The sequence below is a fragment of the Bombina bombina genome, chromosome 9 (genome assembly GCF_027579735.1).
Source record: "Bombina bombina isolate aBomBom1 chromosome 9, aBomBom1.pri, whole genome shotgun sequence".
Lineage (NCBI taxonomy): Eukaryota > Metazoa > Chordata > Amphibia > Anura > Bombinatoridae > Bombina > Bombina bombina.
The window spans coordinates 213,604,261-213,618,093 of NC_069507.1; the positions used below are offsets into that span (position 1 = coordinate 213,604,261).

The window sequence follows — 13,833 nt, forward strand, 5'->3', positions numbered from 1 at the left end:
ATAAACATTCTGGAATTGAGAGCAGTTCTCAATGCCCTTCTAGCTTGGCCCCAGTTAAAGACTCGGGGGTTCATCAGGTTTCAGTCGGACAACATCACGACTGTAGCTTACATCAACCATCAAGGAGGGACAAGAAGCTCCCTAGCAATGATAGAAGTATCAAAGATAATTCGCTGGGCAGAGTCTCACTCTTGCCACCTGTCAGCAATCCACATCCCGGGAGTAGAGAACTGGGAGGCGGATTTCTTGAGTCGCCAGACTCTTCATCCGGGGGAGTGGGAACTTCATCCGGAGGTCTTTGCCCAAATACTTCGACGTTGGGGCAAACCAGAGATAGATCTCATGGCGTCTCGCCAGAACGCCAAACTTCCTCGCTACGGATCCAGATCCAGGGATCCGGGAGCGGTTCTGATAGATGCTTTGACAGCACCTTGGAACTTCAGGATGGCTTATGTGTTTCCACCCTTCCCACTGCTTCCTCGATTGATTGCCAAAATCAAACAGGAGAGAGCATCAGTGATTCTAATAGCGCCTGCATGGCCGCGCAGGACTTGGTATGCAGATCTAGTGGACATGTCATCCTGTCCGCCTTGGTCTCTACCTCTAAGACAGGACCTTCTGATTCAGGGTCCATTCAAACATCAAAGCCTAACTTCTCTGAAGCTGACTGCTTGGAAATTGAACGCTTGATTTTATCAAAACGTGGTTTTTCTGAGTCGGTTATTGATACCCTGATACAGGCTAGGAAGCCTGTTACCAGAAAGATTTACCATAAAATATGGCGTAAATACCTATACTGGTGTGAATCCAAAGATTACTCCTGGAGTAAGGTTAGGATTCCTAGGATATTGTCTTTTCTACAAGAAGGTTTAGAAAAGGGTTTATCGGCTAGCTCATTAAAGGGACAGATCTCAGCTCTGTCCATCTTGTTACACAGGCGTCTGTCAGAAAATTCAGACATCCAGGCCTTTTGTCAGGCTTTAGCTAGGATCAAGCCTGTGTTTAAAACTGTTGCTCCGCCATGGAGTTTAAACTTAGTTCTTAACGTTTTACAGGGTGTTCCGTTTGAACCCCTTCATTCCATTGATATAAAATTGTTATCTTGGAAAGTTCTATTTTTAATGGCTATTTCCTCGGCTCGAAGAGTCTCTGAGTTATCAGCCCTACATTGTGATTCTCCTTATCTGATCTTTCACTCAGACAAGGTAGTTCTGCGTACTAAACCTGGGTTCTTACCTAAGGTTGTCTCTAACAGGAATATCAATCAAGAGATTGTTGTTCCATCCTTGTGTCCAAATCCTTCTTCAAAGAAGGAACGTCTTCTACACAATCTGGATGTAGTTCGTGCCCTCAAGTTCTACTTGCAGGCAACTAAAGATTTTCGCCAAACTTCTTCCCTGTTTGTCGTTTATTCTGGACAGAGGAGAGGTCAAAAAGCTTCTGCTACCTCTCTCTCTTTTTGGCTTCGTAGCATAATACGTTTAGCCTATGAGACTGCTGGACAGCAGCCTCCTGAAAGAATTACAGCTCATTCCACTAGAGCTGTGGCTTCCACTTGGGCCTTTAAGAATGAGGCCTCTGTTGAACAGATTTGCAAGGCTGCAACTTGGTCTTCGCTTCATACTTTTTCCAAATTTTACAAATTTGACACTTTTGCTTCTTCGGAGGCTATTTTTGGGAGAAAGGTTCTTCAGGCAGTGGTTCCTTCTGTATAATGAGCCTGCCTATCCCTCCCGTCATCCGTGTACTTTTGCTTTGGTATTGGTATCCCAGAAGTAATGATGACCCGTGGACTGATCACACATAACAGAAGAAAACATAATTTATGCTTACCTGATAAATTCCTTTCTTCTGTTGTGTGATCAGTCCACGGCCCGCCCTGTTTTTTAAGGCAGGTACATATTTTTTAAATTATAATTCAGTCACCACTACACCCTTGGTTTCTCCTTTCTCGTTGGTCTTTGGTCGAATGACTGGAGGTGACGTAGAGGGGAGGAGCTATATAGCAACTTTGCTGGGTGAATCCTCTTGCACTTCCTGTAGGGGAGCAGATAATATCCCAGAAGTAATGATGACCCGTGGACTGATCACACAACAGAAGAAAGGAATTTATCAGGTAAGCATAAATTATGTTTTTTTCTTCCCTCTACCTAAAAGATTTCAGTTTGTTTTTCAATTGAGTTGTACAGTTTATAGGTCACATTAAAGGTGGAAAAAAGTTCTGAAATGATTTATCTTCGGCTCATTTTTTTACATCACATTATATATATATATATATATATATATATATATATATATATATATATATATATATATATATATATATATATATATATATATATATATATATATATATATATATATATATATATATATATATCTATATATCTATATCTATATCTCTCTCTATCTCTATATATCTATATTCAGAAACAGACCTTGCACTCGCTGGATTTTTCAACAAACTTTTTTACTTGGCAAAAATAGTGACGTTTCGGGGACAGTGTATCCCCTTCCTCAGACAGTGAATGCTTCAAACTTAGGTGAATTTATACAAACAAATAAATAACCCCTCCCCCCAATTAGCAAGAAAAAACCGCCAAAGGTGTTGCTATGGTGACCATATGTCACAAAGTGAACATCGTATATACATTATAATATAAGCAATCAAAGCTATGACAGTGAAGATGATCAAATTAAAAGACCTGTAGTAAAATGAACATGGTAAACAACTTAACATTTCAAGTACTGGTATTCTTAAATCCCTAATGTCCGTTATTGTCCGGGGAGCCAGCCAATATTGGAAGCCTTATATGTTGTAGCCTAGGTGGTCCGGCATAAAATACACACTCAAAACCTACCAAGATGGGAAAACAAAGTTCTAATGTAGATCGCCGTGTCCCACGCCACCGCAACTACGACCGCACTAGGTAGAACAGACAAACCCGGAAGTGCATCGGCCGATCACGTGTCTGGCCATGCACCAATCACTCGGGTTGCGGTTGGGGTTGTCATGGCAATGGGTCACAACGATCCAAATAGCAACAAAGAAGCATATCGGACAAATCAGCTACTAAGCATAACATTGTAATAGTACACATCAATAGATACTTGTAATAAGTGCTGCTACAATGGCTATACCACTGCCGGAAATATAACCAGTAAATCATATATATAGAGCCATCTTGCCGTATTCTGATGGGGGTATCATAATATCATACATTCTCCCTAGAGCGCATATATATCATAGTGGACGCTGCTACAGGGACTATATCACTAATGTGCATTCACTATCCAATATGCACAGTGTACCATGATGGAGAATGTGTACAAATTTATACTTGGTAATATCACCCATTAAAGAAGGTGAACTGGGATGGCATGACCAATGAGAGAGTACCAAACGCCCCAAAGAAAAGAACCAAAATAAACCCCACCAATACTTAAATACAAGGAAACCGAATGAAAAATAGGAAAAAAATGGGAAAAAAGGTTGGTGAAAAAAAGGGAGGGGAGAAACAGACGAATAAAAATAAACTGTAAAGATAAATAAAAAATAAAAAATTTTTAATGGCTCTATATATATGATTTACTGGTTATATTTACGGCAGTGGTATAGCCATTGTAGCAGCACTTATTACAAGTATCTATTGATGTGTACTATTACAATGTTATGCTTAGTACCTGATTTGTCCGATATGCTTCTTTGTTGCTATTTGGATCATTGTGACCCATTGCCATGACAACCCCAACCGCAACCCGAATGATTGGTGCATGGCCAGACACGTGATCGGCCGATGCACTTCCGGGTTTGTCTGTTCTACCTAGTGCGGTTGTAGTTGCGGTGGCGTGGGACACGGCGATCTACATTAGAACTTTGTTTTCCCATCTTGGTAGGTTTTGAGTGTGTATTTTATGCCGGACCACCTAGGCTACAACATATAAGGCTTCCAATATTGGCTGGCTCCCCGGACAATAACGGACATTAGGGATTTGTTAAGAATACCAGTACTTGAAATGTTAAGTTGTTTACCATGTTCATTTTACTACAGGTCTTTTAATTTGATCATCTTCACTGTCATAGCTTTGATTGCTTATATTATAATGTATATACGATGTTCACTTTGTGACATATGGTCACCATAGCAACACCTTTGGCGTTTTTTTCTTGCTAATTGGGGGGAGGGGTTATTTATTTGTTTGTATAAATTCACCTAAGTTTGAAGCATTCACTGTCTGAGGAAGGGGATACACTGTCCCCGAAACGTCACTATTTTTGCCAAGTAAAAAAGTTTGTTGAAAAATCCAGCGAGTGCAAGGTCTGTTTCTGATTTTGTATCTAATTTCACTAGCACCCTGGTTGTTGCATATAAGTGAGAGTGCACATCTTTGCTAAACATATATATATATATATATATATATATATATATATATATATATATATATATATATATATATATATATATATATATATATATATATATATATATATATATATACATACACACACACATATACAATACATGGTTCCCCAGTCACAGAAGAATTAAATTCAAAATTCTCACCCTTACATACAAAGCTCTCACCAACACCACTACCTATCCTCTCTAACAAGTATACTCCAGCCCACCCACTAAGATCCAACAATGACCTGCTCCTTGCATCTTCGACTATCACCTCTTCCCATGCTAGACTGCAGTACTTGTGCAGCACCTATACCCTCTGGAATCCTCTCCCTCATGCTTTCAGACTTTGCCCTAATCTTTCTTCCTTTAAATGCTCCCTGAAGACTTTTTTGCTCATAGAAGCCTACCACCCAACTCAGTAATAAATTAATTTCACTTACCTAACAACATTTCCCTCATCTAACTCTGCATTAACATCTTTCTCAATCTTGCAGTCCTCACATCCCGTTTCTCAACCTCCTACCCTTCTAGATTGTAAATTCCCACAGGAATAGGGCCCTCAATTCCTCCGGTATGTGTTTGTAAATTTTGTCCTGTCTCTTACAAGTTTTATATCATTGTTTTATTTAAATAAATTGTACCCATGGACAACGCTGCAGAATATGTTGGCGCTTCATAAAGTAAAATAATAAAAATAATATGCCCCGTCAGTTTTGTACTGCATTGGTTTTGATTTGGTATGTCAATCTACATATCTGGAAATTTGCTAATAACTTTCCTTTTGGTATTTGTTTTCCTTGGAGGACATTAAGCAATATTTCTAGGACCAGGAGACATTATGGGTGTTAAACACACAATTACCAGTGAGCACCTGTGTAACAAATAAGAGCATTTTATTATTGCATTAGTCTGTGCGTAAATCTGTAATATGCTTACTCCTCTTTGTAAACCTTAGTTATGTTGGTTTTTCATTTTCCCTACTTTGTTACTTACCAACATATCCTGCCCCGAAACACTGTACTAACATTTTACTATGTAAAATTCCTTGCATATTACCAACATTTTCAATACAAATGAACAATCCATTAGCTTGACTAAACTTAATAAATGATTAAATATAAAGAAACATACTTTCCGTCTGTCTTTGAGGATCCGATCAAGGCTTTCCTCGTTGACTGTTCCGCCATAATCATAAAAACTTTAAAAAAGAAAAAGTTATAATCCATTAATGATATCCAGCAAATTACATCCACACAAACAGCAGATCAAATCCTTCCTTCAAGCAGCAAGCATATGATAGCAAACAAATTAGCGAATTAGCTAAGCATTGTTTTTAGGAACTGGCAAAGGTTTTTGTAGATAGATGTGAAGTAACATTGTAGAATGAAATACAATTCTAGAAGCAATGCTCTCTAGATGCACCTGAGCTTTATGATGTTAAAGTCACTTTTTTATGTACTTAAAAGTGTAATTAATTATTTTTATTTATTTTTCTAAGGTAGATTTTCCTGCGCTTGGTAAAAACTATTTTTTAGGTTTACACTATGGAGACTTGTTCCGGTCTACTACTAGATCTCTGGTAGTGCATCGGCATTTTCATTAAATGCTGAAGCGGAAGTTGGCAAACTTCATTGATGTTAGGATCTTTTCTGAGCCAAATTTTATCTTGTGAAAGTGAAGCACACTAAATCTGTGCAATTCCATATTTTAATGTGCTTCACTTTCACAAGAGAAATTTGTCTCTTAAAAGTTCTTATCATGGAAGTCAGTCTACTTCCGCATTCAGCAATGAACGAAAATGCTGAATGCACAAGTCTAATCTCTGGTAGCTGTAGTTATAAGCCAGTGATATAATTATATTATAAAAAAAAAATAAAAAAAAAAATGCTTGTTTAAGCAGCATATGCACATATGTTATGTAAGCTCCCTGTTAAGAAAGCAAGTAGTTGCTGGTATACTGTAGTTTAAGCAATTACTTCATTTGCGTCACAAAAGCCACTACTAACTTGCTGAGAAGTGTTTAAAGGGACAGTCAAGTCCAAAAGAAGTTTTATGTTTCAAATAGGGCATCTAATTTTAAACAACTTTACAATTTACTTTTATCACCAATTTTGCTTTCTCCTCTTGGTATTCTTAGTTGAAAGCTAAACCTAGGAGGTTCATGTGCTAATTTCTTAGACCTTGAAGGCTGCCTCTAATCTAAATGCATTTTGATAGTTTTTCACCACTAGAGGGCATTAGTTCACATGTTTCATATAGCTAACATTGAGCTCATGCACATGAATTTACCATGGAGACAGCTCTGATTGGCTAAAACTTAAGTCTGTGAAAAGAACTGAAATAAGGGGGCAGTCTGCTGAGGCTTAGATACAAGGTAATTACAGAGGTAAAACTTGTATAATTATAACTGTGTTGGTTATGCAAAACTGGGGAATTGGTAATTAAGGGATTATCTATCTTTTAAAACAACAAAAATTCTGATGTTGACTGTCCCTTTAATAGCTGGTGCATTGAACAATTTCAGTATATGGGCAGCTAATACAGTGATAGCTTTTTTAGAAGAATTTTTCGTAATAGATGTATAATGCAAAAACATTTCTGCTCAAAATTAAAATGCCATAATGCACATCTCAATTTTGAGAAGCATTCTATAAAAGTACTTATTAAGAACAGGTTACATTTTGAAAATAGAATAATCTGGTTTTGCTATATTAAAAAAAAATAATAAAAAAAAAAATACATATATAATCCATAGGACCTTACTGCTTCTACAATATTCAGTGTAAGTATGCGTGCAGCAGGCAGTTTACACAGGGAATAGAATCCACAAAATAAACCCTAGAATAGAGGCATTTGCCATTTATTATGAAGGATACAGTCACTTACAGCTGTAGATATTCAAAATAAGTTAATAGAATTTAAAAAACAATCTCCATTTAAAGAGAAAAAAAAAAATGAGCAGTAGATTGGATAATTGATTTATTAATTCAAAGTCAGTGTTTTACCTGCTGTGTAGAGTTGCATCTAAGTATTAATTCAAAGTATTTAATCAAATTCTTACCTGATATACAATCAAATTCTTACCTGATATACAATCAAATTCTTACCTGATATACAATTAAATTCTTACCTGATATACAATCAAATTCTTACCTGAACAATTTGGTGCATGGTTCGTGTTTATGAATCTCTGAGAGAAAACAAAAACTCAAATTAAATTGTGCACCACTGTACTAGAAATGCTTGTATTACAAATGTGCATACAGCTTTTTAAAAAAAAAAAAAAAAAAAAAAAAAAACACCTTTTGCCGCATCTACAAAATACATCCCTGACACTGACTTTATTTTAACCTATTTTGCACAGCCTAGAATGCCTACTTACTTTACAACAGACTCATTTTTGTATGATTTTATTGCAAATTAGTTTTCTGGACCTCTGTGTAATATATATTTGAAGAAGCTTAGGTTTATCCTCTTTGTTCAATACAAAGATTTTCTTTTATAGATAAAATTGCCCAGCAAGTGAAAAATTAAATAGTAGCTCATTATGTAACAAGAATACCTCTGTTCTACACCATGGGTGGAAACAATACATAAGGCTCTATTTATCAGGTGGTGGGCAAACAAGGTTCTCAGCTAGGATTTCCGTTACGTGAGTTTTAATATGTAAACCAAAAGTAATATATTAGCATCCAATATGGCAATCAGAAGCGACACATTGGCTCTGGGGTGTTGTAAGAATTTTGCATTATATTTTTATTAAGAGAAGTTAAGAACTGAAGTTTTGTGAAGTGCACCTGGTATCGGTTAACTTTGTAAATGCAAATTAAATTGCTAATTGTCTATAACACTATTTAAATGGATCATTTGCACACAGTGTTACTACAGTCTAATGAAATTGCTAGTTTATTTATGAGGCAAGAAAGATGTTGCCATTTCAGATATTGAAGCTGCTTTTATAAATACTTTAAGGTCCTAAAGTGTATAATGGGACTTTTAAACTAAATAAAAAGATCAATCTAGAGCCATAATTGCCACCAGGAAGTTGTCTAAGATAGTCCAAGGTCACAGTCTGCTTTTTTACACCCTTTGTGGTGTCTCTCAAGTATAAGTATATTGTTTATGCAGTTACAAGTATTTCAGATTGTCATTTTGACATGCTATATGGGACCCTTTGCTTTTGTTATTTAATATAGGGCATCATAAGCTGCCCCCATTTGTTATAGCACAATCATATGCTTGTGCACTGCTGACCTCTATTTTTACGTAAGAGCACCCCAAGTGTTTCCTTACTTGGAGCTAGCAGGATCAACTAGAAAGTGCAATATTTTAGATCATACGTTTCAACTTTTTTTTTTTTAAACAAGGGGCTATATTGCAATATTCCTTAAAGGGATAGTGTACTGTAAAAATGTCTCCCCTTTAATGAGCTACCAATTAAACATTTTACCTGCTGGAGTGTATTCAATTGTTTCCAAATGGCCAATTTACCTTTATTTTGGCATTTGAAATAACGGATTTTGAATGTGGTATGTAAAGCTATGTCAAGATAACCAATAAAATAAATTACACTCCCAAACAGAGATAAGTTAAGGAAGCATTTGTGTGTGTAGAAAGTGATAAGATGAGGTATGATTTCCCTGCAGGCTCAGTCATTTTAATGAATTATTGTTTCAAATAGCAAAAAGAACAAAAGCTACTTTATAAACAAAAATAAACAAAAAGGAGCAATTTATCATACATGTATTACTCTGCAGCTGGTGTAAGATCATTTCAAAGACATTAAGGAGAAACCAGTTTTACAGTACATGTCCAATTAACTTACAGAGTTCACAATTATAATTTTAGAACAAAAAAATAAACACATTCAAAATGAGCATTACATTGATCACGTTGTGCCACAAACCCAGTAATATTTGCACTGTATCCAATAGAAGGGACAGGAATAAAGCGTAAGCTTTTCTGTATCTTCAACTCTCGAACATATTAAAGTTATAAGGACTAATAGAAAGAAATAGCTAGAATCATTACTATTACATCTTGGTTTGACATACATAGCTCTGTGGTTCAGTCACAAGCAGTGAAGGGCAACACACACTTGACATTAGGTAGGACAAGAAATTTATAAACTATAATTTGTATCATGAAAAAAGCAATTACAATTTTAAAACCTACAGCTGTATTAAATGTCATTTTTCTAAAAAAAAAACACCACAACACAAAGAACTATCAGTGCAGAAGTTACCTATAACTTGCAAAAGCTCTGTGTTGCTAATCTGAGAATCGCTGATCGAGAAAGTTTCTTCTTGTCTTACTTCTCCAAGCAGGAATCCCTCCTATAATTGAGCAAAATAAAAAAAGAATTATACAAAAACATAAACACCTCTAAGTTAGGAAGCACCCAAAGACATACACAGATCTGATCATCAGAATCCATAACTACTGCATCACTTCAGTATATTACCTATTAATGGGTCACTGATAATCCCAATTTATAAATGGATTTGGCCTAAATTTAAAAGGAACATTAAAGTAATTTATATACACACACACACATCAGGAATGAATTATTCCATTGCAAAATATCTGGATACAAAAATCAATGTTTTAAGAGCAGTTAAAACTTTTCACCTTGAGTGATTAATTGGATCCCTTTCGCTGTAACCAGTTAGAGAAAAATATAAAGGAGATCCTGTACAAGGCAATTACTGTTAACATTTTACGAGGGTCAGGGTTCTGAACCCCACCCTCTCTTAGGGCAGTGTAAAAATACAATTTCAGATTTAAATGACATAAAAAGCAGGCAAGATAAACAAATTACAAAGTTTTCACTGGACAAAATGAAACTTAAAATACTGCATACAAAACAATGTTACCAAAAGTTGCAATTTTTTTGGAGCCCATGCACGTGGCTTCTTTACTGAATATTTTATCTCCTCTACTTTGGGAAATAAGTGACAGATATAACTGAGTTTCTATTCTGGCCAAGCAGTTTAAATAGGATAGCAGCTAAAATATACATTAAGTATATTACCGTTTTTTTTTTTTTTTTTTTTTAACCAGAGAAACACTTTATGGAAATTAAAGGGACATGAAACTATTTTATCTTTTATGATTCAGATAGAGTATGCAATTTTAAACACCTTTCAGATTTGCTTATAATTATCACATTTTCTTTGTTCTCTTGGTATCTTTTGTTGAAAAGCAGGGAAGTAAACGCAGGCGCATGCATGTGTCAGTTTTGCAAGAACACTAGATGGTAGCACTATTTCCTACCATGTAGTGCTCCAGGCACCAACCTAGGTATCTCTTCAACAAAGAATATCATGGGAACAAAGCAAATTGAAGTTTTTTTAAAATTGTATGCTCTGTCAGAATCCCTTAATACATTTTTGGGTTTCATATCTCTTTAAACTTTGACTTTACTATTGCTTTAACAATGCGAACAACGGTCAAAAGACTGACTATAAGGTTTGCAATCAATTTTCCAAAATGGTTCTAGCTCTGCCATAGCCCAGAGACTACTGACATCAAAATAACCCAGTGTGGTCTTGACTATTCCCCAGCTGGTTCCACGTTAACCACAGAATAGCATCAAACCGACCCTTGCATCAATAATACAACCACCACCTGTCCTAAACCTGCCACAGGCTGCTGCCACACCATCTCATGCAAACCTATATAGCCATATTTTATAGCTACACAGTGGTCCAAGTATTCCGTAAAGAAAAGCTCCATCAAATGACAGTTTAGCCTAAAATATTAATAGCTGCAATGCAGCTCTGTCAAATATTCCTGCATCACAGCCTCTCTAAAACAGACTACAGCTGTAATAGCAATAGTATGAAATGACTACTTATATTGCACAAGACACGATGTTTAATCAACGCTGACTGAGTCTGGCAAACCCAAATTACAACAGGTCTAACATGCCAAATGAGGAAGTTTTAATTACCCAACCCTAGTACAATCATTTTCAGGCCGACAGTGTGCAATAAAACTGAAGCACACCCATGTTGCTCCCTTACCTACACCACCAAACACACGCTGCCCTCTCACCTGCAACCCCTTGCACACACAAACTTCCTCCAGCTGTTCTCTCACCCACACAAACATGCAGGCTGCTCTCTCTTACTGCTCATATACACAGGCTGCACCCTCTCACCTGCAACCCCTCACAAACACCTGCACATACGCAGCTCCCTCCCCTGTACATACATACTATCTGAACCTGATGCCTCTCACCCGCCCGTCGTCCACCCCCCCCGATGCCTCTCATCCGCCCCACTGATGCCTCTCTCATCCGCCAGTCGTCTGCCCCGTCTCTGATCCAAAGAGAAAATCTATAACACTCACAGTGTGTTACTTCTAGGGGGTGCAAATGACTGTATAGTGTATACTAAATATAGACATATAAAACTAAAAGACAATGTAATCACAAAATCTAGATATGGTGATACTTATAATATATAAACAGAAATGTTAGCAAATAACCATAGATATATAAAACGTCCTGATAAGTTCTTATCTGTAAGTGCAATCTTCTACAGCGATATCCCATAGAAAATAAATGTCCCAAATGAGGTGGTGAGGATCCCATATGATAAGTGTGATCAGGAACACAAATGATCAATGGAGTCTGCTGCTTTGGCAAGGATATCTGGATCTGGGAACAGGTTTTCTCTCTGAAGGAATCGCACAAAAAAAGGCGCCTCCTGGTGTAATAAAGTTGATGCAGATGGATTAAAAGGTTATCAAAATGGTACTCACAAGTGGAGCAGCACCAAATTGTGCTAAATAAAACAGAATGGGATCTCACAGTGTCCCACCTCACTGACACTCCAATGTGACAGGTAACTCCAAATTCCTGCCGGACCGATAAAGCTCAGACTCTCACAAAAAGGTTTGTATAAAACCACAATTTAATAACAGGATAAAAATCACAGTGTCATATAACACTAGATATTAAAAATACAAGCAACGCGCTTCTCAGACTGCTGTCTGTTTCATCAGGCTTCGAGAATTGCGATTCCTTCACAGAGAAAACCTGTTCCCGTCTCTCATCCGCCCACCTTATGTATCTCATCCGTCACCTAAAGTCTCTCATCCGCCCGGCGTCTGCCCCCTCCCGATGCCTCTCATCCGCCCGGCGCCTGCCCCCTCCCGATGCCTCTCATCCGCCCGGCGTCTGCCCCCTCCCGATGCCTCTCATCCGCCCACCTTATGTATCTCATCCGTCACCTAAAGTCTCTCATCCGCCCGGCGTCTGCCCCCTCCCGATGCCTCTCATCCGCCCGGCGCCTGCCCCCTCCCGATGCCTCTCATCCGCCCGGCGTCTGCCCCCTCCCGATGCCTCTCATCCGCCCGGCGTCTGCCCCCTCCCGATGCCTCTCATCCGCCCGGCGTCTGCCCCCTCCCGATGCCTCTCATCCTAATATCCCTCATCCGCACAAAATGGTAGATTTATCAAGAGGCAAACACTGTTATCAAATGAGTGAGCCTGCATCTGATATTTATCAAGCAGCTGTTTAAACTGATGCATATTAAAGCCTTAAAGGGACAGTTTACTCAAAAATGTTCTCCCCTTTAATTTGTTCCCAATGATCCACTTTACCTGCTGGAGTGTATTAAATTGTTTACAAGTAGCTCCTTTACCCTTATATTGGCATTTGAAATTGTTAATTTAGCATGTGGTATCCCCACCTATTCTGAAAGTTTGTGGCCGCGCGTACCAGCTATAGATAAGCTTTGTAAACACAGCCAGCAGAAGAAATTACACTCCCAGTCGGATATAGCAGAGATAAGGTAATAAAATGTTGATTTTCCATTGTTCTCTCAAAGTATTGGTGATTGTTTTAAGGACAGATATAAGATAAAGAAGCAGGTATATGTGCACAATGTGATACAGTAATGAGATCTGATTATACCTTCAAGCTCAACCCATTTTATTAGGTTGTGGCTTCAAAACACAAAATCAGAGCTTTAATATACACAAATAAGCCTTAAAAAGCTAATTTTCATAAATTTTTTACTCTGCAGTTGGTAAAAAAAGCAATTGTAAACACATTAAGGGAAAAACTATTTTACAGTATACTGTCCCTTTAATGAAAATCTCCCTAGACCAGGGGTTTTCAAACCTGTCCTCAAGCCTACCTAGGACAGATTTTCTGGACATCTAAACTGGAGTAGGGCTGCAACTAACGATTATTTTCATAATCGATTAATCGGCCGATTATTTTTTCGATTAATCTGATAAAAAATAAATTATTTTTTTTCCTATAATTAAAATAAAATCCACATAAAGAGTGTTATAAATATAAACTTCCGACTAAAACTTTACATTAAAACAAATGTTGGTCAATTTTTTAAGCAGCAGAACAAATTTTTTATAATTAAGCAAAACAAAACCACAAACTGTTTGAAAATA

At 37.3% G+C, this 13,833-nt stretch overlaps 1 protein-coding gene across 1 annotated transcript in view; it reads right to left on the minus strand.

Annotated features, from left to right (window-relative positions):
• The window catches only part of ABRAXAS2 (abraxas 2, BRISC complex subunit), a 61,023-nt gene that overhangs the window by 45,052 nt on the left and 2,138 nt on the right, over positions 1 to 13,833 (minus strand). Inside the window, exons 2-4 of the mRNA XM_053692609.1 lie at positions 9,652 to 9,742; positions 7,560 to 7,596; positions 5,538 to 5,604 (exon numbers count right to left, since the gene is read on the minus strand). Of these exons, the coding sequence (XP_053548584.1) occupies positions 5,538 to 5,604; positions 7,560 to 7,596; positions 9,652 to 9,742 (195 nt within the window). The remainder of the gene's footprint in view (positions 1 to 5,537; positions 5,605 to 7,559; positions 7,597 to 9,651; positions 9,743 to 13,833) is intronic.